General features: G+C 37.1%; 1 protein-coding gene across 4 annotated transcripts in view; it reads left to right on the top strand.

Moving 5' to 3' along the window:
• UBE2E3 (ubiquitin conjugating enzyme E2 E3) overlaps window positions 1–25,195 on the top strand; it is a 103,754-nt gene extending 78,559 nt beyond the window's left edge. For 3 of the 4 annotated variants that reach the window (XM_067741334.1, XM_067741335.1, XM_067741336.1), the window contains exons 4-6: window positions 3,945–4,077; window positions 7,973–8,120; window positions 9,756–10,390. In XM_067741334.1, the coding sequence (XP_067597435.1) occupies window positions 3,945–4,077; window positions 7,973–8,120; window positions 9,756–9,853 (379 nt within the window). In that variant the 3' untranslated portion in view covers window positions 9,854–10,390. Of the gene's footprint in view, window positions 1–3,944; window positions 4,078–7,972; window positions 8,121–9,755; window positions 10,391–21,985; window positions 22,022–22,479 lie in introns of those variants that run through there. The other variant, XM_067741337.1, reaches the window with a different exon arrangement.
• The last annotated feature ends 491 nt before the right edge of the window (window positions 25,196–25,686 follow it).

Below are 25,686 nucleotides of genomic sequence, written 5' to 3'. Positions count from 1 at the left end.
AGATTTCAAAATAAAGAGTGTTTAGTAGGCATTTAGATGTATAGCTCTGGAATTTAGTATAGAAATGTAGGCTAGAGATACAGGTTTGTAGGTTCAGAGCTTCCTGATGCTATTGGAAGCCGTAAAACTGCAGGAGATCAACGAAAGAGTAGATGTAGTTAGAAAGGAGAAGAGGTTTAAGGACTGAGCTCTGGAGGATTGGCAATATTTAGAGGTTAGGGAGATAAGGAACGGCAATAGTGATTGAGAAGGAGAAGCCAAGAAAGTTAGGAGGAAAACCAGTAAGTATGTTATTCTAGCAACAAAGCAGAGAAAGTGTATCAAGGAGGAAGAAGTGACCAACTGTGTCAAATGTTGCTGGGCCAGTCAAATAAGATGAAGATTGAGAAATGAGCGTCGAGTCTAGTGATGAGGTCACTGGTGACCTTGGATGAGAGCTGTTTCAGTGGAGTGGCGGCGGGAGTTAAGAGCCTGTTAGAGGTAATTGAAATGAGAGCTGGAAGGGGTAAAGGAATCGTGGTTAGTTTTTAAATAAAGATTGGGGAAGTGGCGCTTGTAGCATTCTTGTGGGCATGATTCACCAGAGAGGGAAAAATAGATGATCCAGGATGGAGTGTAGAATTGCTGGAGTGTTGTCCTTTTGGAAAAGAAAAAGAGAGAAGATTGAGAACTAGTGAAAAGGTGTGGCTAGCACCTATCTTGAGATTGTCAGCATTTAGCACCCATTTTCTACTCAGCTGTGAAGCCTCAGTGGCAGGTCAATTACTAGCCTATAAAATGTTACGTTTGAATTAGGGTGGAGTCAGTCGTGCCTCCAGCACACCCACACACCCCCTCCTTACTGCCCCCAGCCCCCCATCTTGATTTGTGAGAAGGAAAATGGGGCCTCTTATTCCAGACAAGGCAGCCAGCAAGAGCTGGATTTTTAGCCCTAACTCACCTTAGGCTGGGTTCCTTAGAACACAGCCAGAAGCTGCAACCCTACTAGGTCTACTCCAAAACAGTAGGGAAAGTCACATTTCGTATCCTGCTGCAATAACCATATCCTTAGTGTCTTGTAGCAGAATAGCATAACTGAGAAGACAGCAAATTTAAGAACCAAGAACTTGGTGTGGGAATTCCAGCTCTTCTACCAACTGGCAGAGCAGAGTTAAAATGGATTGCTTACTTTCTGTGAATTGGTTTCTTCAAGTGTAAAAGGAGGGGTTTGGCTTCAACCAGATCCTTTTCATGCTGAAATTCCGTGATTCATTAAAATATAGTAATCCCCAGCCATCTGAAGCATAACATAGTTCTTCTGCCAAGAACCAAAGAATATCACCGAGGAAATTTGGTTTCTTTGGAGAATTGCTCTCCTTGGGTTCCTACCCAAGTAAGTGTTTGCAAAACTTGACTGGAGATTAAATTACACATAGTAGCACTGAAATTATGAGGAAATACAAATATAGCAAAACTATTGAAGTCAATAGAGATTTATTCAGACTTTGTCCAAATTCTCTGAGTATTTTGTAGCTGTGGGACATACAGAAAGTTATTTAACTCTCAACTTTAGTTTCCTCATCTAAAAATAGGAATGTAATAATAGTACCTACTCCATAGATTTGTAAGGAGAATTAAATGAGATATACACTGTGGTGCTTTGACAAATGCTTGGCTTATGGAGTAAACCTTAGCTGCTGCTGTTACCATCGTCATCATCTTTATTATCATCAGTGTGTGACATGTGTAGTTTAAAACATTTTAGTATAGCAGCTGTACTATAAAAGTCTCATACTATAATTTAGTTTTATAACGATTACGTTGAGTCATCAAGGGAAAAATTAACTTAGAAAAGGAAATGCCATTGAATCAGTTTAAACTTCTTTTTTAAACAAAATTCATACTTCATTTTGTATGCTTTTAGTTACAGTGAAAATTCCCTTGAGGAATATACCTGATTCTCAGATGATGACAGAACAATGAGCCATTACTGTAATTAGTTCCAGTTGCTGTGTATACTTAAAACTTAGAAAATAGTATTTTTCAAAAGTGTATTTTCCCTAAATAGGCCATAAAAGTAAGATTTTATAGTTCATATATATCTGCCTTAAAAACAGGTTTTTGAAACATCCTGTAAACATTTTGATTATATCGTCAAGTTTTCTCCACCCTTTCTGTATGAACTGTTGTCAGAGTGATTATTGATAGCATCGCCTACTTAATGTTTACAGTCTGCAGTGTATGTTTTACAGAATTAATAAGCTATAGTTAAATCATTTAATGTATACCTGAATGTCCTATTGTAGTTAGTGTGGTTGCTTTATCAGTGCTGGTTTGCACTTATTTTAAATCAAACATGCAGATCATTTATAAACTGATGGTCATTTTAAAAGAAGAAAAGCTTTATACATAACAGTGCAGAAAGTCAAGTTAGTCTATAGTGTAAAGGTTAGAGAAAAATGGAAGTCTGTAAGGTAAATTTGAAAAGGGTTTAAGGGGTATTGGATGTGTCTTCCTAACAAATAACTGTGAGTTTAGACTTTATTTGAATTATCTCTCATTGTAGTTTATAAATGAAATGATGGTGTTGAACACAATGTAATGTACTTGGGGTTTAGTAGCACCAAGCACTCAGACAGACCTTGAACAACATTCCCACTAAAAGGAACCAGGACTCCTTGAAGAAATGGCAGATTCCAAGGATGGGAGCCTGGAACATATCGTTAGGCCAGAAAGTAAGGAAGTGTTCAAAAAAATGATGGTGGCCTATCACAAGGATACAGGGTCATTTTGAAGGTGTTCCCAGTGGCCAAATCTGGGGTGATTTGAGTGTCAAAATAATTAAATTCAGTAAGAATTCTAAATCATTAGGAAAAAAGATAGGAATCCATGAGACCTCACCAATAATACACATACATATTCATAGAATCAGGAGAAGAGAGGGCTCAGGGGCCAGCTGGTAAATGTGGAGGAAATGCTGACGTTGGAAAATTATGATTTTATCACTATCATAGTAAGGTGTAGTTTAGCCAAGAATCACAAGTCGATGTTAAATCTAGGGGAGAAATTCTGATGAAGAGTGTGGGTATTTGCAAAGGTTGCTTATTGGTTGCAGTAGGAAAATTGGACAGCACTTGATCTGGATAGTGAAAATTAACATCACCAGTGTGCCTCTGGATGTGACACCCTGAGGAGAACACGGCATCACTTACATTCTCTTCTAGCCAGGACTGAAATACCTGCATCTAATCACAAGGAAACATCAGACGAGTTCCAAATGATGAGCATTCTATTAAAAGAAAAACTGTATTCTTCAAAAATATTAATATTATAGAAGGCAAAGGAAGGCTAAAAGGCTCTATATTAAAGGAGACTAAAGGCACAGGATATATAGATGGTTGATCCCAAGACTGGGATCTTGTATCTGGAGGAAAATTAAGATTCTTTTCTAAGGCGTAATTGGTTCAGTTGACAACATTATTTTGCAGATTGTAGGTATTGTATAGATTTTACTTTTACTGAAATTGTAGCTATATTGCAGTTGTATTAGAAAATGCACACTGAAATATTTATGGGGAAAGGGCCATGATACATTCAACTTACTCTCAAATGGTTCAGAAAAAAAGCACTTTGTGTGTGTGTGTTGTGTATGTGTGTGTGGTTTTTTTTTTTAGGAGGAGGAGATGCAGAGGGAGAGAGAGGGAGTTGATAAAGCAAATGAGCAAAATGAGATTCTGGATAAAGTTATACAGGTGTTCTTTGTTTTTGTGATTTTTCTGTAAGTTAGAAATATTTCCAAATATGTTTATACACACATGCATGCACAAGTTGGTTGAGACTTATTTCTTTTATACTTATCTCTTATTGTTCTAGGTTGCTAATTTACCTTTGATACTTAATTGGTTTAAGATGTTAAGTTCATTGATCACAGATATACACATTGATTTTTAATTTCTTTTAAATAGTGCTGGGCCTAAAGGAGATAACATTTATGAATGGAGATCGACTATACTTGGTCCACCAGGTTCTGTATATGAAGGTGGTGTGTTTTTTCTGGATATCACATTTTCATCTGATTATCCATTTAAGCCACCAAAGGTAAGAACCTAGAATTGCATTCTTTAATACTTATCCTTTTCCACAGTCAGTTTATTCTAGGGGATGGATGCAGTTATTTTTATTTGTTTTTCATGGATTATACAGAAACTCTCATGTAACCAAGGATTTTAAAACTAGAAGTAATTGATTTGTGTCTTTTACAAATAACTTTGTAATCAGCAGAGAGTTTGTTAATTGTAAATAAAAGTATGCCACTTTGCCCATCAGTAAGCACATAAATTTTAGATTTATGATATGAGAAAAAGTATCTTATGAACCTTGCTTAAGAAACCTGTTGGGATAAAAAGTAAATTTGTCTGACAGCTTCCGGAAAGAAGAGTTAAGTAACTTGAATCTTGTGTTAAATACCCTATCTTTATAGATGAGCAAAGACTAGAAACCTATAGCAAAGAAGAGAGAACTAGTACTATTTAATAGACTTATTTTGTGCCCTCTGTAAGTATGATGCATTAATGGGAGTGAGGGCGGCTGGGTGACGTAGGCCTCCTGTTGTCTCTGAATGTGAATTAGGTGGATAACAGCGAGAAGGGTTGAGTTGTGTCTTGTGATCACTGGCAATTATTTTTCAAGTCTTAAACATAACAGTTATTTGATTAGCTTCCACCTCTGACTTCTCCCAATAAAATAGTCAAGCCAGCAGTTTTTACCATCAGTATTAAGCCTGAGCATAATTATGCTGTAGTTAGGAAGACTTCTGACATGTCAGGGAGAAGTGTTATCAAGCCCTTAACTGTCAACCTAGTTCCTTATGTTCCCTTCACTATTTAAAATATATGTAGCGATTTAATGCCTGCCTCACGTGCACGTGTGTTGTTATGTGTGTGTGTGTAAAAATAAAGGATTTTTTTTTTTAAAGAAGGCAGATCGGTTCTCCCTTATCTAACGAGGTAACAACAGTTCCACCTAGTGGTATTTACCTCAAATTGCAGATACCAAGTTTCCCTATCACCTAGAGGTATTGGCTCTCAACTACAGCTGTCAGTTTTTGAGTGCTTTACTTTGTGGTCCCATCAGAACCTAAGATCTTTAAATGATTGTCTTATTTAATGTTCTCGGGTATGTCGAGTATCTCTTGCTAGATCAATCAAAGAAAGGGACAAAACCCTCATGTTAACAATACTGCAGATTGTATTCACATTCAAAATGACACATGTTAAAAGCCAATATATCATTAACTATTCAGTTTGCCTTCAGTGCTTAAGTTTTCTGTATTACAGCAAACAAAACCTTAGCAAAATAGCACATGACTGTATTTATAGTGAGGCTTATTTCTACTTCCATCATTTTTCATATTGGAAATTGGTTTTAACGTGGTAGCAAAATTAGAAAAAAGTTTGCAAGATTTTAGTTTTTATGAAATTTTTATACATGAGGGAAACTTTGTTAAAGGAAGAGACATTTTTCTTAGAATCTTTTAATGGAAAATAGAGATTGACTAGCATACTTCTGTATATGATTTGTCATAATTATTTTGGTTAATATGGCTATTAATTTAGCATGTTAATTTTTTTGCTAAAGTCTCAATATTTTTATTTTCTAACCCTTTAATGTTGATTCCTTCCTCTTCCCTAAGATATCTTATGCAGTATTATGAAGCATTCTTCAGATCTATAGTTGGACAAGTGAAAAAGAAATAAGACTTCTGCTGTTATCTTGGTTTAGGTATAATTATTTCTCTACAGTTCTGCTTATTTTTGAAGTTCAGATAAGGTGTTGAACTTCTTGAAGAATAATAGAAATTTAATTCTCTTCTGTTCATTGATTGTTAGAAGCTGAAAGGAATCGGAGTATTAATTGTGTTTGTAAGCCATGCGTATCTATTGAGTAGTCAGCTGTCAATGATATGAACATACGTTATTCCCATATTCTGGAGCAGGGCTGCCTAATAGAAATATAATGCAAGCTACATGTGTAATTTTTTATAGAAACAGTGAAATTAATTTTAATAATATTGTACTTAATCCAGTGTATCCAAAAATATCGTCGTTTCAACATGTAATCAATAGAAGCATCATTAACGCCATATTTTACATTCTGTTTGATATTGTCTTTGAAATCTGGTATGTATTTTACACTTTTAGCCCATCTTAATTCTTATAACCACACTTTAAGAGCTCTGTGTAACTAGTATGTACTGTGTTAGAACAGTTCTAGAGTTATATACAGTAGTCCCTCCTTATCCTCAGGAGGTATGTTCCAGGACCCTCAGTGGATTCTTGAAACCACAGATAGTACTGAACCCTATATGATGCTATTTTTCCGATGCATAAATGCCTATGATAAAGTTTAATTTATAAATTAGGCACAGTAAGAAATTAACAATAACTAATAATAAAGTTAGAGCGGTTATAACAATATACTGTAATAAAAGTTATGTGATTGTGGTCTCTGTCTGTCTCAAAATATCTTGTACAAACTTAATGCCTCTTCCATCGTAACTAAGCACTTATGCCTGTAGCGTTTTCAGCTTGAGGTACAACAGCAAAACTAGCACAAGTGTTTTTATCCTTTTACAATTTCATGGATAGAAGACTCATTCTTACCACAGATCTTAGCAACCTCAGTGTAGAATTTTTTTTCCTTCCCTTATTAAGTCAAAAACTTTCACCTTTTCACTTAAAGCAAGAATTTTAGAGCTTCTCTTTGGCAGATCTCAGTTGCCAGCATCACTACTCTTGAGCTTTGGGGCCATTATCAAATAAAGTAGGGTGACTTGAACACAAGCCCTGCGATACTGCAGCAGTTGAACTGATAGCCAAGATGCTACTTAGTAGACTGACTGGGCAGGATTATGCTGGACACCCAGGCAGGGTAGATCAGGACAGTGCAAGATTTCATCATGCTACTCAAAATAGCACAAAATTTTAAACTTATGAATTGTTTATTTCTGGAATTTTCCATTTAATATTTTTGGACCCCAGTTGACCTCAGGGGTCCAAAACTGAAACCATGGAAAGCAAAAGTGTGGATAAAATGAGTACTACTGTGGTCTCTTTCTCCTCCTTCCCCACTACACCAGTGGTTTCTTTCTTGTTTTTAATTATGCGTCCTTATCAGAAATACACTTTTGAGTGCTTTAAACATTTTCTTCCCAGACTCCACTTGGGAGGTCACAGTACATTGCTAGTTCCAAGGGATCAGGAACTGTCTTTTTTCTTTGCAACTCCAAATTAAGAATTAACCACCCAATTTGTGTTTGTGTTTGTTTGAAACTGGTGTTTGTTTCTATGGTTTATTCTCTTTTTTCACATATCTCAAGGATATAATAGTTTCCTTTATTCAGTAGCTTAAGACCTTACTTGTTTCATTTTACTGTCTCAGTCTAACAAGACAGTGAGCCATTTGTGGAAATGAAAGTCTGAGAAATAGAAAGGCTGGTGATTTCACCAACCTTCTCCAGTATTTTCTGACACATGGCAAGAGATTAGCTAAGTTGGTGACCTTTTTCTACTAAGAAACTAACGTAACTTTAGTTTTATGTTTAAAAAAATTCTTCACTAGTTTCTCTTACCTTTGGCACCAAAACGTTTCTGTTCTCCCTCACTTCCTGTCTTTAAATAGTGGTGTATGAGTGCATGCCCACACATACATTCATAGAATTACCGTATCATTTGTTTAAACAATTCAGCGACTCATTTGGTTTAAAAGCAATATAGTTCCAGCTATACTGGGTAAAAACAATTTCTTTGAACTGAATTAAATAAAACCATTTAATTTTGCTGTTACTTAAACCTAGTGTTTGTTAGCTCTTCGATGAAATTATATGCTGTTTGCTATGATCTGTGATATGTTCCACTTCATTTTTGCTAGTGAGAGTTTTAGTTGGTAATAAAGCTTTTTATTTTCTTTCTGTCTTTAATGTCACTGCCCTTAGGTTACTTTCCGCACCAGAATCTATCACTGCAACATCAATAGTCAGGGAGTCATCTGCCTGGACATCCTTAAAGACAACTGGAGTCCTGCTTTGACTATTTCAAAGGTTTTGCTGTCAATTTGTTCTCTTTTGACAGACTGCAACCCTGGTAAGCAGATTTTTATTAACACATACAGTGAGGCTACAAAAACTGCATTTTTTTTTCAGTTTAAAGTGAATTTGAGAAGTAAATGCTGTTGGTAGAAAGATCAGCATAAAACACTTTTTGAGGAAATTATCAATGCCATTTCAATTAGAATAGACCAGAAGTTTCACAATAACTTCCTTTAATTTGTTAATGGCATACTACCCTATAATTATTTTCTGCCTGTCATTGGTGACTCTCTGTTTTCTAAATTAATGGAGTTGTACAAACCACTTTTGACGCGAGTAAAGTAATGTTTCTTACACCACTGCCACCTTCTCTTGCTCCTCCATGCTGCCATGTGCTTTAACGCAGCCTCTCAGTAATGAAGGGCTTCTTGTTCTCCCTTCCTTTTCGGATTATGGTTGGTTGTATTAAATGTGGTAATAGTCGATATTAAAATGACAGCTGATGAGAGAGTTAGACTAGATTATGATTATAAGAACTCAGAGGTAAAGTTATTAGTGCATAATCTGTAAGAAATGCCTAACAGCCACACATGATCTTTAATGTGGGTAGCTGACTTGAAAAAATAATGTTTAGACCTGGGATTTCACATATGCTCTCTTACTAAGTGGTCATTTTTTTAAAGAAGTTGGCTTATTTTTCCTAAATATTTAATCAATCACCAAAGGTTATTACTGTTATATTAGGCCTAGCAGTTATACATATACCCAAAATACAGATTGATAGATAGATAGATAGGTAGGTAGATAGATAGAATGATATATAGAAGGATATTCATTGTGGCATCTTTTATTAAAGCAAAAGATTGTAAATAACCTACATATCCATTAATAGAGGATGTAGCTTAACGAGGTAGCTCTATGTGAATGGATAGAGAAAACTCTCTAAGATATATTAAGTAAAAAAGCAAGGCACTGAAAAAAAAACACACATGCGTAACAATATTCTAAATGCTTATAAATGTGTATAATGTCTCTGGGTAGAAATGCTGTGAACAGGTATAAATTATTTGCCAGGAAGAGAAACTTCTGAGTAGTTGGAGTCAGGAGGGAAGAAAGCTTTACGTTTTACTGGCTGTTGTTTGGTGTACTTCAAATGTTGTACATAGTACATAGTACACCTTTTTTGAAAAATAAATTCAAAATAAAATTTACATCTCAGATTCAATTTCTCACTCAGTACTATTTAAAGCAAAATGGCAAGTAAGCTTTCAAATGGAGGTAAGGGTAATGATTTAAGTTGTGTTGTTGTACAGAATGAAGGAAATATTTCATTCTGAATCTGAGTTTGGAAAAATTAATTTTTAAATATCTGTAGAAAAACAAATACAATCATCTAGCACACTTTTATTGTTCAATAAAATGCTGAGTGAAAAATAGTTTTTGTATATTAAAGGCATACACATTTTTAAATCAGATTTATTAACTCAACATTTATTTTTTAAAGAGGCTTTTCTAATTTAATATTAAAATATAAAGATGATTATGTTACTTTAAACATTTTTCTTCTGAGAAATTAGCCATTATATATCAAGTTGCTGCTGAAATATCAGCATTTCAGTTCAGTAGACTATTAGAACTGAACCTTTAAGACACCATATAATATCTTTTAATGTTCTTTCCACTTTTCCAGCGGATCCTCTGGTTGGAAGCATAGCCACTCAGTATTTGACCAACAGAGCAGAACATGACAGGATAGCCAGACAGTGGACCAAGCGATATGCAACATAATTCACATAATTTGTATGCAGTGTGAAGGAGCAGAAGGCATCTTCTCACTGTGCTGCAAATCTTTATAGCCTTTACAATACGGACTTCTGTGTATATGTTATACTGATTCTACTCTCTGCTTTTATCCTTTGGAGACTGGGAGACTCCCCAAAAAGGTAAATGCTATCAAGAGTAGAACTTTGTAGCTGTAGATTAGTTACGTTTAAAACGCCTACTTGCAAGTCTTGCTTCTTTGGGATATCAAAGTGTATTTTGTGATGTACTAAGGATACTGGTCCTGAAGTCTACCAAATATTATAGTGCATTTTAGCCTAATTCATTATCTGTATGAAGTTATAATAGTAGCCGTAGATGACTAGGAATTACGTCATTTGTATTAAACCCAGATCTATCTCTGAGTATGTGGTTCATGCTGTTGTGAAAAATGTTTTACCTTTTACCTTTGTCAGTTTGTATCGAGAGGATTTCCTTTTACCCTTTGTAGCTCAGAGAGCACCTGATGTATCATCTCAAACACAATAAACATGCTCCTGAAGGCATAGTTTCCTGTCGTAATATTTTAAGTCAGTCTTGTTAGAAGGTGTGTCTGAGATGATTGTTGATGAGATAAAAATGTGAATATGAAGATTAACTACAGAGGACTAGTATAAATAAATCATTTATTAAATTGAAAACATTTGAAATCGTATAAATGTGTAGAGTTTTTTTCCTTTAAGTCCTAATGAGAGAATACATGAGTTTAAATATACAAAACTGCGTTTTTTAACCATTGGTCTCAAAAAAACATAAAGCTCTACTTTGATAATATGATATTTGAGCCAAAAATAACATGAAATCCTGGCTTACAAGATTTTGTTTCCAGAATGATGACTTCTGTCCACCATTGGGCAGCATTGTCAGATAACTTTAATCTGGTAGCCCTTCTGTGTCTTTCATGCATTTTTGACTTCTAATCCTGTTCTTGAATTTTCATGGTGTTTTTGGTGTGCGTTACCATTCTTATTATGCACTTGTCCAACAGATATAGGCAGAGACAGAGATGAACATAGAAACCCTTGTCTGCCCTGAAGGTAGACTAGAACTCTGGATTACTGTGCAGTTGTGGCATTATTTCTCAGTTGAAAGAATAGGGAATTTTAAGGGTTTAATAGATTATATGAATTCCTTCTTTCTAGTTATAATTATTAAATATTAGATTTCTTATAGGAGTTTATTTTTCAATATTCAGATTGGTCAACAGAGTATAAATGGTTTTTTTATGACTGGGATAGTTATTGAGGTAATTCTCTGGTCATGTAACCAAGGTTGTGGAATATGGGCAAATGTCTTCTCCAGTCCTAAATATGGAAATAAAATACCACCCTAAAATTTATAGGCTGGAATTATTAGCATAAAAATACATTGCTCCAGGATAATAAAGTAAAACATTTCTAGTTGTATATACCCTCACAAAGAATAATGGATTCCTACTTGAGTATTTGTTAGTAGAAGTCTTAAATCAGGGTAAAAATAAACACTTCTATATCTGTCTTTCACTTAACGCACACCCGCCTCTCCGCCCCCCCGCCAAAAAAAAAACCCAAAAAGAATCTCTCCACGTTACAGAGGTACACCAAACAGGCTTAGGCTTATGAAAACCTCTGAGCCTTTACTATTTTGAGTTCAAGTTAATGTGATGAGAATGGGCAGCTTTTATGTAAGCTCTAAGGATTTCTATGTAGATGAGCTGTAGAAGGTAGTTTTTATCCACTTCCAATATTGTACATTCTGCATCCTAGGTTAATAAACTTCTCTCTTAGTCCTAGAAAAGCATTCATCATACTGAATATCAGGATATTTGGAGATGCTATCCTTTGACTTCCTTCACTTGCTATCAGCCTAATTACTACCACCAAACTGTTTACTTGTAGGCTGTGTCCCATACTCACCTGGGACAGAGTGGAGAGAACTGGTGACATAAAAATATTTGTGGCTCTTCCACAAACTACCTTTGTGGCCTTAAATAAGACACTTTCATCTCTTATGTAAAACTCAAGTTAATTTCATTATTTCCCTGTTCTCTACTAGTCCTTAGTCCTCAAACTCAGTCATCCTAAATCTTACAAAATTTGTTATGCTTGTTCCACTTTCTCTTGCCGGGATCAGGCCACAGTTTCAAATGGACTGAGTAATAAGTCATCATTTCGGTTCCTACTATTAGGTTCTTTTAAAATTCTGAATTTTAAAAAATCTTTTCTCTTTTTGATCCACTTCCCATTTACGTAGATGTCCATCCATGTGTACTACAAATAGGTTTTTTTTTCCCCATGGAACTTTGTTCTAGATGTAAATTGTGGTATTTTAAAACCTAGACCTTTTCTTATTCATTAAGAGCAAATTTTACAAGTCCAAATGTAATGTTGTAAGTACTCAAGAATGGCCATAGCACCATGTACCCTGTTGAGCCTGGAGTGTTCTAATTATGATCGTGTGCCCTCAGAGGGGCCATGCAGTGCACAAACCACTGCATGCCAGGCCCCACTTAGTTACTGAGGTGCCTCATCTTGTTTAATATCCCTCAGAAAGCTTCAGGAGAGAGACACTCTGATGATCCTCAGTTGACAGAATAGAACTGATTCACGGACAGGTTAAAGAGCTGGATGCAGATTACACAACCAGTATGATGCGGAAGTACAGCCCCCATTCTTTACCACTAGGCTAAGAGTTTTTGTTTATAGCATTACGGTTAGTATTTAATATATATATGTTTATATGTAAAAGCGGGTATACATAAATTAGAAACCTTCTGAAAGGTAATCTATAAGATAAAGTACAATTTTGCATTTTAGTCAATCCTTATTTTAATCTTCTATTTTAGTCTCAAATGGAACCTTACAAAATAAGCCTTTACTAATTGATTCCAATGAATACGAGGTATGTTTATTTATATTCTGTCTCAGACATTGATCATAATACTTTTAATATCACTGGCTTCCCTTTTTTAATTTGGAAAATGAGATAAACGATGTTATTTTAAATTTATTTAACCGTGCATCACATGACCACATCAGAAGATATATATTGATAAATTTATCAATCATTTAATGATGACCTTTTTCAAAATAAGATACATTAGTTATCTAGACATTGCCTTTTTTTTTTTTTTCCTAAACTAGGATATCCTAACGTGTCACAGGGATAAAATTCGTAGGTTTGATTTGGCCCGTGTGTATGTTAAGTCTTTCTAATAAGGACGTGGAGGTGCTGTGTACTTGGAGTCAGTCCTCTACTTGCCCATGTGTGTTCTTACAGCAATACAAGAATGACTGCATTGTAAAACTCAAGTCAGTTTCAGTCCTGTGGCATCACATAGTAACCTGTGTCCTAGTCATGTTAATGCAGTACATTTGCACGTCTTCAGCTGACATACTGTGGTCTTTGGACAGAATCATGGCATGATTTGAAGCATTAATAATTTTCATAAAACCATTGCAAATGATTTGAAGGGGTTGAGCTAATGATTCTACAATAATTATCCACTTATATTTCAGTTAGTGTTTCTTACATTAGATGAATAGAATATGTAAATAAATCCCTTGTTTCATGTTTCAATTAATAAGTTTTTTCGAGTAATACCGAAATAATAAAAAATAATTCATAATTACATTTTAGTAGATAGGCATTATTTGAAATAACAATTATTTGTAACTAGTTTGTTAACCTTTTTTTTGGTAAAGTTCTTCAGTGATTTAAGTGAACCGCTCCAGTGCGTAATGGGATGTTTCTACACAGTGGAATGATGGTCCTTTCAAAGTGGTTATGAATTGAATTTCTAGGACTGGTGTGGATAAGTGGTGTTAAAACCTTGTCAGACAGAATCAACCTAGATATTACCAATGAGTGCATTTAGAGAACTATAAATTGACTTTAAATCTTTTGTATCTGTAGGTTACCTTGCTGAAATCCAGTGAGGCTAAAGCCAATTATGCAGGTCTTTTTAACATAGCACATTAAAAACAGTTTTTCCCCAAAATCTTCCAATTCCTAAAGTTTATCTCAAGTCCAGCTCTTTTAATGAAACCTTTCCATTTTACTATCATGTACCTTCAGTCTGTCAGTCTCTCTGTTTCTCTTGAGACACCATCTGTACAAACATTGGAAATAATAGAAGCAATTCAAGCATGTACATATTTCCAAGTGTGATCAAACAAGCCAGGTGCCCTTCTGGGCAAGAATTCTTTTTTCTTTCCTTTTTTCTTTTGGATGGAAGGGGTGGAGGGGGGAGGGTGGTTATACTATATACCACCTTAACTGACCTCCATGGTGAGTTTATTCTACAAATTTTAAGAGTTTGCTAATTGAAGGTCATTTCAGGCACTGTGATGCATGCAGAGATGAATACATTCTTAAATAGTTTTTCTCCTGTCCAAATAGATTTTTCCCTCTTGTTAGCAGAGGAGAACACATCTTTGCTAATGTGTATCCATTTTCTACTGAATGAGAAATCAAACAGATGTCCCTGCTGATTTAGCTATGAAAATATTAGTATAATAATTAGGTAAGTTTTATCTAATCTATATGATGTTAAACATTCTTAATACTATTTGATGCTTTGAAAATAATTACTGTCTTTCAAACTACTCTGAATATCCAATATCTCTAGCGTACATTTTGATACTTTATTATATTCAGTTTAACACTTTATGCATACTTCTGGATAGTGAGCTTTTGGAGGATAATATCTATAGTCCTTGTCTCTGTATCTTAGCCCAGTATATAACATGATATACGTTTGCTGAAAGAATGAATATTATATCATGGGTGTAATCTTCTCCATAAGGTTATCCAGGGACCATGTAAAGCATATAAGTCATGTCTTCTTTAATCCCCCATCATACTGATTCAGTGCTTTATACTTGGTAGGTGATATTCCTGTAAACTTGAAATGTGAGAAGTAGCAATGGGTTATTTTCATAACCTACTTAATGCCTACTTGTTTTAAATGGAGAATGAATCTTGTAATTTTAAAAGTCCTTAAATATACCAAAATGCTTTCTGTCCTACAAAATGTACATCATTTCCCATTATCATTACTGTCTTAAATGATATATTTCTCCTATTCCTTTTTACTGGTAAAAAGGAAGAAGACAATGGAATATATGTGTCTGCTTACAGTATTCTTTTAGGGGTATCTGATAGGAAAAATGAAAAGTGGTAGCTTTTGAAAAAATTTCTTTTAAGAGAAATATTTTAGGGAAGAGGAACAAGTATACTGTACTGTATAGTAGTACAAAGGGAGGGGGCAGTCCTGGAGTGTTGAAAGTTAGTCATTGAAATATTATCCAAATCTCTTCATTTGGTTTTTCTTTCCCACTTCTATCTTCTGTGAGAAAGGGAGATAGAATAGGACAAAGAACCAAACAGGTCACTTTTTTTCTTTATTGCCCCGTTATTCCTGAGCCAATAGGTGTAATTGAAAGGTGACAGGGTAGAAGCTCCCTAATTCCAGAAGTGTAATTCCGCCTTCTCATTGTAACATGAGTATTTTGTAAGTTGGCTAAGCAAATTCAGGTATGTTGGCTGCTTACTGCTCCAGGCCCATCTCACACTGAGAGGGGAGAGAGATAAACCCATGGAGAACAGGTTACTGAGCGTTGTTGGTCACCAAGAGAGGTCCTGATACTCCGGGGCAAGTGTGTAAGTAATGTTAAAGATTCTCTAGGACTGAGACCGGAGTGCTTTATGACAAGTCTTTATATGAGCATGTCATTCCTTCATCTCCCTAGTGATGAAGAAGAGTAATTATAAGTAACACAAGGTGAGGGAGTAAAGCTGTATTGCAGGGATATTGCTGGCACCCCTTGCCTGATTCCTTTATCGTTTTTTAGGAGCACATTAGCCCTCTGCTGAACTCTTTCCCTGGCCACACAATTCCCAAATAGTAAAGGTCATTTTAAGTATTCATGTGGGACAGTTTTTTCTTCTGTAATTTTTTTTTAACATCTTTATTGGGGTATAATTGCTTTACAAGGGTGTGTTAGTTTCTGCTTTATAACAAAGTGAATCAGTTATACATATGTTCCCATATCTCTTCCCTCTTGCGTCTCCCTCCCTCCCACCCTCCCTATCCCACCCCTCCAGGCAGTCACAAAGCACCCAGCCGATATCCCTGTTCCATGCGGCTGCTTCCCACTAGCTATCTACCTTACGTTTGGTAGTGTGTATATGTCCATGACTCTCTCTCGCCCTGTCACAGCTCACCCTTCCCCCTCCCCATATCCTCAAGTCCGTTCTCCAGTAGGTCTGTGTCTTTATTCCTGTCTTACCCCTTGTAATTTTTTTAATGACACATTTTATTTGTATTGTCACCTCCCTTGATCACGAGCCCCTAGAAATCAGGGATCCAATTCATTTCACTAACATTGGTTTAAATACTTAGGATTAGCAGTGAACAAACCACACAAAAATCCCTATCCTTAGGGCGTTTACTTTCCAGTTCAAGGCGACAAAGTTTAAAAAGGGGGGAAAAGTGTGTATGTATGACGGTAAGTGCTATGTCAGAAACAAAACGGGGAAGAGAAATAGGGAGTGTGCTGAGAGGGAGAAGGGGGAGGTTGCAGTGCAGTTGTGAAAGGGTAATCAGAGAAGACCTCACCAAAAAGATGAGTCAAGAGCTGAAGATGGTGAGGGATAAGAGAATTGCAGGCAAAGGAAATAGCAAATGAAAAGACCTGGGGCAGGGGCATGCTCAGTGTTTGCCGAAACCAGCAAGGGCCCGGAGAAGGTGGGGCAGAGAAAGCAGCAACTAGAACAGCAAGAGGCAAAGTCAAGAAGATGACAGCTGAACAGGTCACGTAGGGCCGCGTAGTGTGTGGAGTGCCTTGTGAGGAGTTTGGGTAGTACTCTAAGTAAGATGGAAGCCACCGGAGGGTTTTTTAGCCAAAGAATGATAGGTTTATGACCTGTTTGAGAATTTCTGATTACCATTAGGAAAAAGACTTGGGGGGGAGGGGAGAGGGAGCCAGGCTAGAGATACTGATGACTCCAACCTGGATGGCATTAGTGTAGATGGTAAGAAACGATCAGATTCTGGTTCAAGGTAGCCAATAAGATTTGCTCATAGATCTAACTATGTGGTGTAAAAAGGAGTCAAAGTTTGGCGCCTGAGCAAACTAGAAGCCTAGAGTTGTAGTTAATTAAGGTGAGGAACCTGGGGGCGGCGGGTGGGGGGTGGTGGCGTTCAGCAGGACTGGAGACAGATGAAGAGCCTCACTTTTGACAGGTTAAGTTGGAAGTGCCTGTTAAGCATCCAGATGGAGGCGTCAGAGCAGTGGACATCCGGACCTGGAATTCAGGAGTGAGTTCTGGGCCAGGCACAACATTTGGGATTCATGAGTGGATAGGTGATATTTACAGCTGTGGGACTGGATGAGATCATCAAGGAAATGAGTGCTGCTAGAGAAGAAAGAAGTCTGGGCACTCCAACATTAAGAAGCTGAGGACAGACACGAGGAATCAGCAAAGGAACCCAGGAAGGAGCAATCAGGAAGTAAAAAGGAGAAGCCTTGGAGAGCGTGGGGACCTGAAAAGGAGGTGAAAAGTTTCACGGAGGTGGGAATGATCTACAGCTTCAGATGCGACTGATGAGCCACGTAAGGTGCAGATGTGGACCGGAATGGCCATTTTATTTAGCAACTGACTGATGGCAAGCATCGTTTTGTTGGAGTGGCGAGATCAAAAGCTCTGTTGGAGTAGGTGCCAAAGGTAATAGAAACTGTAGACTTCTGACAGTTTTGCAATAGAGAGTAGTTTTCTTTTTTTAAGATGGGGGAGAATTATACCGTATGTTGATAGGAAAGATAAACAGAGAGGGAGAAACGGATGAGTAGGGCAGAGAAGCAATGTCCTCGAAAAAATCATTTGTGCTTTACTGGGGGTGTTTCCAAAACTCCCTGCACTTCCCTTGGACATTTCTTTCTCTTCCTGAATAGACTAGGAGCTCTTTGGAAGCACAGTATCCCCACTTAAAGCAGTACTGACCTTCACGAAACTTGAGCTCTACTAGTTAGGCAGGAGAAGATGGGATGTAGCACACAAGTGAAGTGATTGTCCTTTTCTGGGAATGCAACATCTCATCCCATCCCTAGTTAATAGAACAAGCAGCGGGCAAGGGGATAGGTCCAGGCTGGAGGGTAGATGTGGTAGTGGGAAGCTTTCTTGTGGCTTCTACTCCTCCACGAAGTAGGAAGTGGTTATTGGCCGAAAGGGAGGATGGGGGGACCAGACCTCATGTGTCTGTGTGACTCCTCTGTGCCCCGGAGAGTGGTCATTTATTGTCGAGAGAATAAATGAATGGTTAAGTGAATTGTTTAGCTAGATGGGCCTTTGATTTTATAGTTACATGTTAATCATGAACAAGTAATTAAAATTCCCCTAGTGTCTGGAATGACTGTTCTTCATCAAGTATGGTTAGCAAATATTAGCTGACTTGAATCTTGAGTACCTTAATATTTTCTTTCCTTGAAGTGATTTTCCTTGTCATTGAGGAATCTACCTTGACACCAAACTTAACTAGATTTAAATTTTTAAATCAACAGATTTAAGTATTTATAACTAATGCTGCTTTACATGCTGGAAGTGGGAGAAACTTACATTTCCCAAAGAGCTCATCAAAGTCTAGTCAGGAAAAGAGATGGCCTAGGTAAGCACAGAGAGCTCTCAGGAAAATGGCTTATCAAAAATCCTTTCTTGCCCATTCAGATGATTCTAGAAAATAGAGCAGTGTTTACCCCAGGTCTACTTTGTAACGTAGTAGTGAGAGAAGGATGCAGAGATGCCAACTCCTATTACCCTGACTTCTACCCCTGGTTCCATGGGAAGACACTTCCAGTTCCAGGCCTTCTGTCCCTTTATCTTACTCAGGAAGTAGGGAATTTGAAGGGCAAGTTTCATTTCCAGAGAACCCATGGGGCAGTGAGCTAAGGACCAGGACTCATACCTTCTATTGTGTTTCTCTTTCCCTGCTCCTGTCCTGACTTCCTGCTTCCAAGGTTCATACGTAAGAAATGGGGCACTTCTTAGCTTATTTTCTGTGAAAACCTGGTCAGTGACAGACCCGAAACATCACAGTTGGCTCAACCACTTAATTTTGCCTAGAGAGTCAGGAATTAAGAAATACTTAGTCAGCTCTTTTCCTGATTGAGTCTTGCTGAACAGTACTTTTGCTGTGTGATTATTGCATTTATACCCAACTAATTATCTGAACTTAAATAGGGTATGACTCCTCTTTCTTAACCTAAATTAATCATCATAATATTCTTTAGACTATCTCTCACGCTTATACAGGCTAATAGTTGCTGGCTTTTCACCTTATTTCTGAAGGATAGCATGTTTGGATTCTGTTCTCAGATTTTTCAGTCCTAGGTCTAATTCAGGCCCTTATCTGCAGGAGTCTTTTAAGTCACCCTCTTGTCTATACAAAGGACTCCAATCTTTTCTTCATGCTGAGGTCACATTAATCTTCCCAGAGTAAGCACACTCCTCGCTCACAGACTTCAGTGGCTGCCCACTGTTTTCAGAGTCCAGTCCAAACTCCTTAGAAGTCCAGCTTTCTGTCATGACATCAGTACGCCCCCATATGATGAAGCAGCATCTATTTCAGTAGTAGGTTCAGATGCACTGGTTTTCAGTAAAATACCAGAGTCATTCTGGCCAATGGCAGCCGTTCTATCTATCACTTAAAAATATTTTCTCAGAGAAATAGCAATAGTGACTCATTGAGAAAACTTCCTTAATCTTCTGACTCTTCTTCAAGGCCTTCCTGCTCATAGGACTGACTACAACTCTTTGATGTTCTGACACTTTTATAATTTCTTTTACTACTAGCGGTTCAAGTATTGATGCATATAACCTTGTTGCTGGCTGTGTTAAGTTTCAAGCATCAGAAAATAGATTGCTTAAGATACTTTGCTTGGCACACCAGTATTTTATATCTGAATTGATATACTTGTTACTTCAAGACAGATGGTGCATTGCTTCTGTGCCTAATAGCATTTGGCAGTGCTGAAATTTAGCCTTCTGTTCAATCCAGAATAATTCAGTGATGAGTGGGCAACTTTGTGCTTTTTTTTTTTTTTTTTTGCTGGATTTGAATATTTGGAAGTGTTTTAGCTTACTTACTAACTATACGTAAGCGCCTTCATAAAATGACATTCCAAGTGTAGGCAAGTACATAATCAGTGGATGAGCACTGTGTATCAGTTTGGCGTATGGTACCACTTGTTTTTATTTTCATGATAGTGATATGTTTCTAGAAAGATTAACGAGTATTCGGCCACATTTAAACATGGGCACAAAACTTTCCAGGTTTAAAGTTAACTGTTAGGCTAACGAGAGTTGACATCAAAGGGGGGGAGGGTTTGCAAATGTTGTTGAAGTGAGTCTAAAGGAGCAGAGGTTTTTAGGTCTCACGTTGATTGTCTCTCCTCAGTTTCATTTGATTCCCCTGGTTAATACCTCTCCTCAGGCACCTTGCTAAGACAGCCATTTCGTTATTTAAGGCCTGGCTGGAAGATTGCAATAAATAGCATCTCTGTATTTTGCCCTGTATTTTGTTACTTAAATTAGAAATCGTTTTGTATTCTTCCTTATTTGCAGCTTGTTAGAGCTTTCCTAGTGATTTGCTGGAAATGTATTTTCTCTCCGTGTATTTTCAAAGTAGGATTTATGTAATTCTGTGGTTATCATTAGGGGAAGACTGGGTGTTAGGATGCCAAAAGCCCACAACATGAGAACACTCCAGTGGGGACATCTGAAGAGAAACAGCAAAAGCGCCGTCCTTCTGCACTTGGTTGTGGGTTCTGTTTGTTGACGGAGGATGTTGATGGTTGATTTAGGACAGGGCACTGTGATGTGGAGAAAACGTCCATCCCATTTAAGCTTTGGGAAAAGGTTTACTCCTTTGAGCTGGGGTTAAAGATACTGTATTGCCTGCTCTCCTAATTCTGGAAGGATAAAGAGATCAATAAAAAGTTTCCTCGGATTCTGTAAGTCAGACCTGTTTCTATTTTTTCTACATTTCCAGAGAAGCCAAGATCACAAAGACTGGGGCATTCTGTATTACTATTGATTCTATAATGTTACTGTAAATTCTTTTTCTGACAGTGATATATTGTGCACAGGTACTCTGGCCACTTCTCTAGATTCATTTCATATAACACACCCAAGGACTGAACTTCAGAGTCACCGCTTCTTTAGCATCTACAACTTGTCTGGAACATGTCTGGAAGACTCAGTTCCTGTCTACTGTGTAGTGGCATACCTGGGACAACGGAACTAGAAGAGTGACTTAGGAGGACACATTTACACCCAAAGGACTCACGGCTTCTCTGAAAATCACTGCAATCTGCTTATTTAACACAGTAGGGATAGTAACCTTAGCTCTTAAGTCCGGGTCCTGCCCAGGAATCTTTAAAATCATCATTTCCAAAATAAAACGTTACCTTCAAATAAAGTATTTATTACACATATATGAAAACTAATTACCAAGAGTTGCCACCTGACATATTTTGACGCTTTGTCTTGAAAGAAATGAATAGAGAGATCACAAGTTTTAAATTTTAGTTGTATTAGCGCTTAGAGTAATTAAAGGTCATTGATGTATCCACAATAGTTACTTCATGAGTAAAACACTGCAATAGTAGTTATTTCAATTCTAACTCCTGGGTCTTCAGATTCTGAACTCTAGGGTCAAAATAGTTTAATTAAACACCAGCCTGTGGTAGAGTAACTAAGCTTTCAAATTTCTTATGTACTGTCTTATTCTGTCAGTGGATTTTTTTTTTTTAACTTCTCTTGGGCCTGACTTTCCTCAATTATATAACTGAACAAAAAACAATGAAGAACACTGCAGAAATGTTGGGAAAATGATGGGAGAATTTTGTTTAGTAGTAAAACACTGAGCAGTGTAAAGTGTCTGGAGAGACTTTTTTTAAGCAGTAAAACAATACAATTGCAAATTGTATGGATAATTATATTTTTGAGTACAGCATGAAGCTTCACTGTTAGAACATTGTTTTTGCTTGTGCTAATAGGTTGTGTCGCATCTTTTTTTGTTGTTTTTTGTTTGTTTGTTTTTGTCTCTGGGCTCTGAAGATTGGAGTTTACTCTTAATTGCCAAGAAGGACATAAGTGAGTATATTTCGTTTTTTTAAATTTAACAGACCAATAATGGATACATATCTATTTCAGAGTGTTTGATTATAATTAAGCAATGTAGATGCTGTAAGATTCTTCTAGATTTTACACTTGAGAGCTGGTCTGGTCTAATCATTTCTAGATGATTCTTCTGATTCCCAGACAAAAATGAAAGACTGAAGGAATTAAAGAATTTAGACTCATTCTGGGTGTGGTGGGAACAAACTCATGCACGTTCTTCTCTAGAGAAAAATCACACTTTCCTAATCCTTGAGGTTTCTTTTAATCCCATGTTTCCTCCAGACCAACAGTAAGATGTTTTCACTTTCTTTCTTTTTTTTCTTCTTTCTTTTTCTTTTTTTTTTTTTCCTCCAGAAGAGGTGTGGTGGAAGGGTCTGCCAGAACCAGAGGCTAAAAGCACACAGCAGTATAAAACAAATTCTTTATTCCAGCTTCCAGAATTCATCCTCTTCAAACTTTCCTGTTCACTGGAATAACGAAGCCATTAAACAGTGGTGTCAAGAAGCCTCATCCAGTGGTTGAAGCTCGGTAGAAAACAAGGAAGCAGGCAGGTGTGGATCCAGTAGACCAGCTGCACTCAGACCTGCCCACTTTCACTAAAGGGGGTGGGGAAGTGGGGAGGCAGAATTTAAATTAAATCGGTACTGAAGCAGATCTGATGTGACTGTGACAATCTTCCAGTGAATATTTGTTTATCTTAATTTAAATAGTCACGTGTTAAAAATATGAGTGTCAGATTTACTTCCTCCCAAGGCCACTCAGCTATGCTTCTCGTAGTCTTTGGAAGGGATGAAGAGGAAACACAGAGCCACACTTTAACGATGGTGCTAGACGTTTGTGAAAGCTAAGTGTAATCGTAGAAACATTTTATTTTATATTTTTATTCCAGAGTAAATGCAGTGTACTACGGGAGCAGGTTTAGATAAATGTTTCGTGATATGCCAGAAAGGTTACACATATATTTGCTTAAAGAAACTCTCCCTCTGGATTTAATAAAATTCTAGCCACAAAGAGGTACAAAATTTAACTCACGGGATGTAATGAAAAACTTAGAAAACTTATTTCCCACACATTCTCCTTCCCTTCCCTCCCTTCCCCTGCCTTGTCTTCTCCCCCATCGCCCCCCCCCCTCCAGCTTTGCTCGCCATGGTTGTAGGAAAAGCAGAGCAGCTGAGCACATAGTTACGTTGTTCCTTTAAACTCTGAATCAGAGGGAGGTTTTCTGGCATCTCCCAAAGCTACAGTGCTGAGGAGCTTGTTGCTACCCACCGCACATCATCCCACAACTTCTGATTAAATGTCTTGAGAATTGGCCGGTATTTTTAATTGAACACGGGAAAACGTAAATATACAGGAAGTGTACCTTTGTTTTTTAATTCATTTGTATATTTTCTTGATGCTTCGCATAAAGACCAAAAGGTGCTTTTGCTTCTCTTTGCCCCCACCAGAACTGTGGAGTTATTGTGGGATGTATGGTATTCCATAGCACACCATAGATCTCCACTAGATGTCAGTGTGTCACCAAATGAAACCAGTTCAGCGCGCTCTCCAGACCTGTTCTTGAAACATTGAAAATGGGAACTCATCTGCTACTTTTTAACCAGAATGATACAGAGAACTTTTAGTATACAGGTTAATAATAAGTTATATTTGTCAATCAATCCTAATAAAAATGAAATCTTTAAAACATGTTGTACCTTTCATCTGAGGATTTTAAAATGCTTTACTTATATTCTAGTTTTTGCAATGATATCCCCAAAGAGATAGAATGCAAGTATTCATTTTACATTTTACAGTAAAGTACCTGAAGTGCAAGGGGACAAAATGATTGGCTCAAGATCACACAGACGACATCTGCTAAACCCAGGCTGGTATTTCTGCCATCACAGAACCTACTCTACCTAAATAGTGCTGCTTGCTCCTTTGGCATGGAAAGTGTACTTGGGTGCAGATGCCCTTTATTTCTCATGTGTATTAACCACTTTGCCTAAAAAACAAGGTCAAGAAAAGTGGAATGATAATTAAGAATGATTGAAGATTATTGATTCAATTAGTATGGAGATAATTAAGATGTAATTTTAAGGTTTTATAAAGATTGCACAAAGAAAATGTGCTAAACGATGTAGATAACTTTAAAAATTTGTAGCAGTGTTTTACCTATGCTATTTTACAGATGGTGAACTCAGACCAATGTTAGCCTTGTCATAGTTCATATGCTCCAGTGCAGAAGGAAAGAAATGCAGTTGTAGTTTGGTCTGGAAGGTTGAAGCTCTTGGGTATTTTGGGATTGATGGACATATTGCATTTTGTAGGTTTTACACTGTATAATTTTCTTAAAGAGGAGTATACATACAGTCCTGTATATGAGAATTTAAATAGTGATTTTATCAAAATTGTGTAAATACACAAGTTACAACTATGTAGAAATCATGTTTGTGGATAGAGATTAAAAGATGACACATTAGGGTGATGAGATTATGGGTGAATTTAATCTTCCCCTCTCTATGTGGTAACATTGTTTTTATAATATAAAGGGGAAAATGGTTTTTATTGTCTTGTAAAAATTTGCCACAATCTCCACTTCAGAAAGGCTTGTTTCCTGTCAATGAGGTACCTTGTAAACAACTGAAATTCAAAAGATTTGGTTTGGTTTATTTACTTCAGTTGTTCTAGTTTACTCACAGAAACCAAGGTTAAACTGGCAGAAGTACATATTTTCAAACCCTACTGGGAATTTTGAGCGAAAATAAATGATTGCCCCAATCCCAGCAGGCTGTTTGCTGGCAATGTTCAGTGCATTGTCGATGTTCATACTGATGAAGAAATGTTTAATAAATGTAGCTGTCTTCAATTTGTGTTTTCCTTTGAAACGGTGCAGGGTTAAAAGAGTCGCCAGTAAAGTTCAAGAGATTTTCAAAATTAAAAATTAGAATAGCTGTTGATTTTGCATGCTTGGACCTATGTTTTGGTTGAGAACTTGTATTTCTCAAATCATGCATGGATCAAATTGAGGTATAAAATAACATTTCACATATGTGAAAGAAAACTTGTACTTTTATGATATGTCTCATTTCAGTAATAACAGTGTAGCCACCCTTGAATTGTGTATAAAAGCTTCATGGGCAATAATAAAACTTATACAACTGATCAGTGATTATCCGTTGGAGAAGTCAGGCATGTGTATCGGAATTGCCTAGAAAACTTTTTTAAACCCATGTTTCCCTGCCACCATCCCATCCTGTGATCACAGATTTCCAGATTTGGCGCTGGGGTGGGTGGGTGGAGAACGCAAGAGTGTGCGGTTCCAGGACTTTACAAGGTGCTGCAAAGTACTGGTGCCCATGGGGCCTTCAAAGTCACTCCCACCCCAGGTGTGCCCTCAGTTTGGGTTAATTCCTGGGCTCCTGGAGCCGCTAAAACACCTTGAATACTGGACTCACAGTTGGCTAGAGTGATTCAGTAGTTGTAACAAACCTAGGGGATAGCTGAATGGAGTTGATAGGCTCCCATTTGGAGGTGAATTCTTTGTTCAATCAGTTCCTGTTAAATAGGAAGGTAAGGAATCCAGGGGGAAGACCAGGACCAGCTCAGCCTCCCTCATGCCTGATTTGTAGCATATCAAATACTCCAGCTCCCAC

This window comes from Pseudorca crassidens, chromosome 6, assembly GCF_039906515.1.
Source record: "Pseudorca crassidens isolate mPseCra1 chromosome 6, mPseCra1.hap1, whole genome shotgun sequence".
In the NCBI taxonomy this organism is placed as follows: Eukaryota; Metazoa; Chordata; class Mammalia; order Artiodactyla; family Delphinidae; genus Pseudorca; species Pseudorca crassidens.
The sequence above is the reverse complement of the archived record's forward strand: the minus strand, read 5'-3'. Positions and strand labels throughout refer to the sequence as shown.